The sequence below is a fragment of the Penaeus vannamei genome, chromosome 27, assembly GCF_042767895.1.
Source record: "Penaeus vannamei isolate JL-2024 chromosome 27, ASM4276789v1, whole genome shotgun sequence".
In the NCBI taxonomy this organism is placed as follows: domain Eukaryota; kingdom Metazoa; phylum Arthropoda; class Malacostraca; order Decapoda; family Penaeidae; genus Penaeus; species Penaeus vannamei.
Window position 1 is genome coordinate 15,451,276 of NC_091575.1, and position 5,000 is coordinate 15,456,275.

The 5,000-nt window shown below is 36.0% G+C and overlaps 2 protein-coding genes across 3 annotated transcripts in view; both read left to right on the top strand.

Annotated features, from left to right (window-relative positions):
• The first annotated feature begins 442 nt into the window (after positions 1-442).
• On the top strand, positions 443-1,774 carry LOC138866754 (cuticle protein AMP1B-like). 2 transcript variants are annotated; one of them, XM_070140475.1, is made up of 3 exons: positions 443-559; positions 888-1,087; positions 1,415-1,774. In XM_070140475.1, the coding sequence occupies exons 1-3, from the start codon at positions 551-553 to the stop codon at positions 1,599-1,601; spliced, it is 396 nt and encodes a 131-aa protein (XP_069996576.1). In that variant the 5' UTR covers positions 443-550; the 3' UTR covers positions 1,602-1,774. The 2 variants fall into 2 exon arrangements, with proteins under 2 accessions (XP_069996576.1, XP_069996575.1); XM_070140474.1 differs by having other exon boundaries at positions 526-646.
• Positions 1,775-4,482: 2,708 nt separating this feature from the next.
• Positions 4,483-5,000, top strand: part of LOC113809988 (cuticle protein AM1159-like) — a 1,624-nt gene continuing 1,106 nt past the window's right edge. Inside the window, exon 1 of the mRNA XM_070140476.1 lies at positions 4,483-4,621. Coding sequence (XP_069996577.1) covers positions 4,613-4,621 — 9 coding nt within the window. The 5' untranslated portion in view covers positions 4,483-4,612. The remainder of the gene's footprint in view (positions 4,622-5,000) is intronic.

Genomic DNA, 5,000 nt, shown 5'->3' on the forward strand with positions numbered 1-5,000 from the left:
TATGCATGTATATGTATGTATGTATGTATCTAGGTAGATATATGTGTATGTGTGTATGTACTTATGAATCTCTTTACATATACATGTATGTCTATAAAAAAAAATCTACTTACCTATATATATATATGTGTGTGTGTGTGTGTGTGTATGTATGTATGTATATATATATTTATATATATATATATATATATATATATATATATATATATATATATATATATATATATATATATATATATAATATATATATACATATATATATATATATATATATATATATATATATATATATATACATACATATATATATATATATATATATATATATATATATATATATATATATATATATATATATATATATATATATATATGCAAGTATACACCACAAGCAAGTCCTGTTACCCTTTTGCTCTTTCCCTTCCCTTTCCCCTTCCTGGCTGCTTGCATCATGGGCAGGCAGCCAGTCAGCGATGTCCTGAACGGGCCGGGCTGCACGTATATATAGCGCGTGACCTGCGACAAGCATCATCCACATACAGACACCAAGATGAAGCTGGTGAGTTCGCAGAGTACGGGGCTGCGACCGCTTTCGTATTCAGTACGGGAGATACCTGGAATTTCCACTTTTCTGCCGGAGATGCTAGTAACTGTAGATTCATTTCGTGTCTAGTTTTCGTTATTTTAGATAACGAAAAGTGAAAATTATTCCTTTATAAGTTTGGGTTCTCAGTGCATTTGAATGTCAAATAAAGTAACTTGGGTTTCCCTTTGTATGTACACCTTAATTTTCCATCTTATGCATAATCATCTGATCATATATTTGTTTATTCTTTTTATTTTCAACAAAAAATAATGCCGCTCATACTCAGCTCCTTTCCCCGCAGATCCTCTTCGCTTGCCTGGCCGCCGCTGCCTTTGCCTTCCCTCAGAACCCTGAAGGGGACGCAGAAGTAGTGTTCGACGAGAGGACCGACCAGGGCGACGGCAACTTCAGGTACGCCTTCGAAACGAGCAACGGCATCAGGGCAGAGAAGACCGGCGTCCCAGGATCTGCAGGACAGAGCAACATGCAAGGATCATTCTTGTAAGGCTTTGAGATTTTTGTTAAAAAGAAACAAAAGATAAACATGTGATATAAAAACGGCAGCGTAAAGATTTAGCTTAAAATCTGCAAAGAGAACATTTTTCGAATTTCATGAAACCTTTTTCTAAATTTGGGACTTTAGATTCCGTAGGTTCATTGCATCCTAAAATTACCGTCAGATATGGAATAGCCTCCCTGCAAAGTTTGATACTTCCTTGCCCATCATAAGCACTGGAGGGAATACTTAGAGAAATCTAAATTCACTTTCGATATCACTCTCCCTTTCCAAACTGGCTAAAGCGTGTGTCGTTTCTCGTGTCCCGATAGGTTCCCCCTCCCTGAAGGCGGAGTCGTTGAAGTCAAGTACATTGCCGACGAAGCAGGTTACCGACCGGAGTCCGACGCCATCCCCACCCCCGTCCCCCCGCCCCCACACGTATACGACCTCCTGGCCATTGCCGAGCAGCAGCGAGCTTCGGGAATTAAGTTCGACGAGCAAGGTTTCGAGATCTAGTGAAACTCTGCGGACTCATCACTAACATATCCACGACAGTCACCATCTCTACCCAACGTACTCTTTCCCATTATTTAACCTCTGTAGATAATGACTTTCTGAACGCTGCTTCGGGATATCCACCAGCATACACAATCCAATAAAATGCATGTACATTATATGTGCCCATACTATATAATAATTTTCACTCACCTTGTGTAACTGTACTAACTTATGTACTGGGCACTTAACCATATGGCTGTAACTCTATGTATCATATGTGTTGTTTGGAAAGCCTAAAATATCACATGAATTCTTTTATGTGTAATTTGTGTAATATGAATGTATATGAATATGTATATATGTATATATATATATATATATATATATATATATATATATATATATATATATATATATATATATATGTATATATATATATATATATGTATATATATATAATATAACATATAAACATATATATATATATATATATATATATATATATATGTATATATATATAATATAACATATAAACATATATATATATATATATATATATATATATATATATATATATATATATATATATATATATATGTTGCTGCATAGCACAGTTATCTTTGTGTAGACATAAGTACGTACATATATGGTAGCATACCTACCTAGATACAAACATCCACACAAACAAGCATAAAACACATATATACATGAATAAAACATACACACATGTATACATACATATATGCATTCACATACACATATCCATCTATATATGCATACATACTTGCATGGTTACATGCATCCAGAAGCATATATCTATCTATCTATATATCTATCTATATATACACATAAATACATACACACACACACACACACACACACACACACAGACACACACACACACACACACACACACACACACACACACACACACACACACACACACACACACACACACACACAGATATATACATATATATATATATATATATATATATATATATATATATATATATATATATATATGCATACTTATAACCACACATATCAATATACAAATACATACATTATTAAATACATACGTAAAAGCATACTTACATGCACACATATATAGATACATAAACACATATATCCACAAACTCTACGTACACGGATACTTACATACATACAAATAGCACACATCCATGCATACATACGATAGGCCTGTGCACACGTGCATGCATACATGCATACATACACACACATACACACATGCACACATACATACATATATATATATATATATAAATATATATATATATATATATATATATAGAGAGAGAGAGAGAGAGAGAGAGAGAGAGAGAGAGAGAGAGAGAGAGAGAGAGAGAGAGAGAGAGAGAGAGAGAGAGAGAGAGAGAGAGAGAGAGAGAGAGAGTGAGAGAGAGAGAGAGACATACATACATGCATACAAACATACACACTCTCTCTCTCACACACACACAAACACACACACACACACACGCACGCATGCACGCACACACACACACACACACACACACACACACACACACACACACACACACACACACACACACACACACACACACACACACACACACATATATATATACTCACACACACGTACACACTTACATACGCACATAGATATAACTATATATACATATTTACATATGTATACATATATAGACCAATAAGCACAAATACATAAACACTATACATATGCACATACGAACATACACACTGAAACACATATATACAAGCACACGCATAAATTTACACACCGACGAATAATCACACACACATACACATACATATTTAATTAATAATGATTATGAGTCATATTGATTATGACTAGAAAGTATGCTTATGGTGATACGCTTAAGCGTTCCAGCATGTCAGTGATGTTAAGTTTAGTCAAGGGCATGTAACAGTATGTAGTTATATTTCCGGTTAATTGTTATTCTTGTAGTCCTTTACTTATAAAAGTCTTATACGACGTGTAATATGCTTTAAACGGACTGTACTTCCTAGACCTTAAGAACAGTAACTTCGGGTGTGAGTGAGACCGACCCCCCCCCCCCCCCCCCCCCGTTCCCTGGCCGCATCCTTGCCCCGAGCGGAGATGAAAACGTCTCTGAAACCTGATGCTGTTCTCACAACGGGCACCTGCGCTCTCTTTGCTTGTTTGTACATTACGCATGGGTAATACTTTCACATATTTGTCAAATGCAATGTGTTACGGATACACACTGGTGCATGTATGTATTGAAGGTTATGTTAAAATATCACTGATGCATTCAATACACGTGTCTGATCTATCATGGAATGGTATTGTTGTATTATAGGTTACTGACAAACGCTTCATCATTTACCTCTAAAGCTATACTACAAAACCCACTGTATTCTGAATTGGTATGATTTAGGAGAACTTCAAGCCAAACATGCAAGGACCTCTTACTAACTCACACTGTCTCTGAATGTTACATATACCAGATCTAGGTCTCATGAAGACTTTGAGATACATTAGTCATTGTCAGAACTTTGCTCTAATGGTGCTGTGGAATCACTATGAACATTCCACAAGAGTATCGACTATTTTTTTCTCGTTTACCACACGTTACTATATGTACAGCCATTCCCAATACTTCAAACACGCACGAAGAAAACATTTATTGAATCACCACACCCTCCCGAATAAAAGAGAAAGAAAGAAAGAAATACACAAACAGAAATTCTAACTACATGCTCATCGTGTCTCAGAAAAAGTTGACCCCCCAAAAAAGAAGAGAAAAAAGAGGCCTCACACCGAAATCTACTCGTACTGACTGCTCATCATGTCTCCCCGCCGCGATTGGCCCCACCTCAAGCCACACCCATCCCGCTCCCCTCCCCAAGGGCGAACCAGTCTGTTCACGCCCCGTTTTTAGGAACGCCCAGGTGAATGGAGTTTGTCCCTACCCCCTCGCTGGTATATAAAGGCTCGTAGCTACACCCATCACCATCACACACATACACCCACAGTCATCATGAAGTCTGTGAGTATAACAGGAGCTGCTTAATCATTACTAGCTATTTCAGTGAAAAGTGAAATTGTTGTCTGCTATATTCCAAGCTTATTTACTTTGCTGGAAACTTTGTTGTTTGAAATACGTGTCGATTCACCTATTTTTGCTAAGTTGCTTTAAGGAATTCTTATGACTGTAATTTCTCGGTATCAACTTGTTATATATCCGTTCGATTAATTCTAGTATATTTTCAAGCATGAACGTTTCGTAGTTTCAAAATTGCAATACATGTTAATCGCAGGAATGCAAATTTATTACTTAATTGATTGAAAATAAGTAATGCTCATATCAATCATATTATTAGTGCGTTTTCTTTTATTAAAGTGAACTAATCGTTATATCATTTACA

Excerpts from the sequence above, each read along its gene's own strand:
- LOC138866754 (XM_070140474.1), top strand. The coding sequence starts at position 551 with ATGAAGCTGGTGAGTTCGCAGAGTACGGGGCTGCGACCGCTTTCGTAT. Across the intron at positions 647-887 it reads CTTTTCTGCCGGAGATGCTA|ATCCTCTTCGCTTGCCTGGC; the intron begins GTAACTGTAGAT and ends CTTTCCCCGCAG. Across the intron at positions 1,088-1,414 it reads AACATGCAAGGATCATTCTT|GTTCCCCCTCCCTGAAGGCG; the intron begins GTAAGGCTTTGA and ends GTGTCCCGATAG.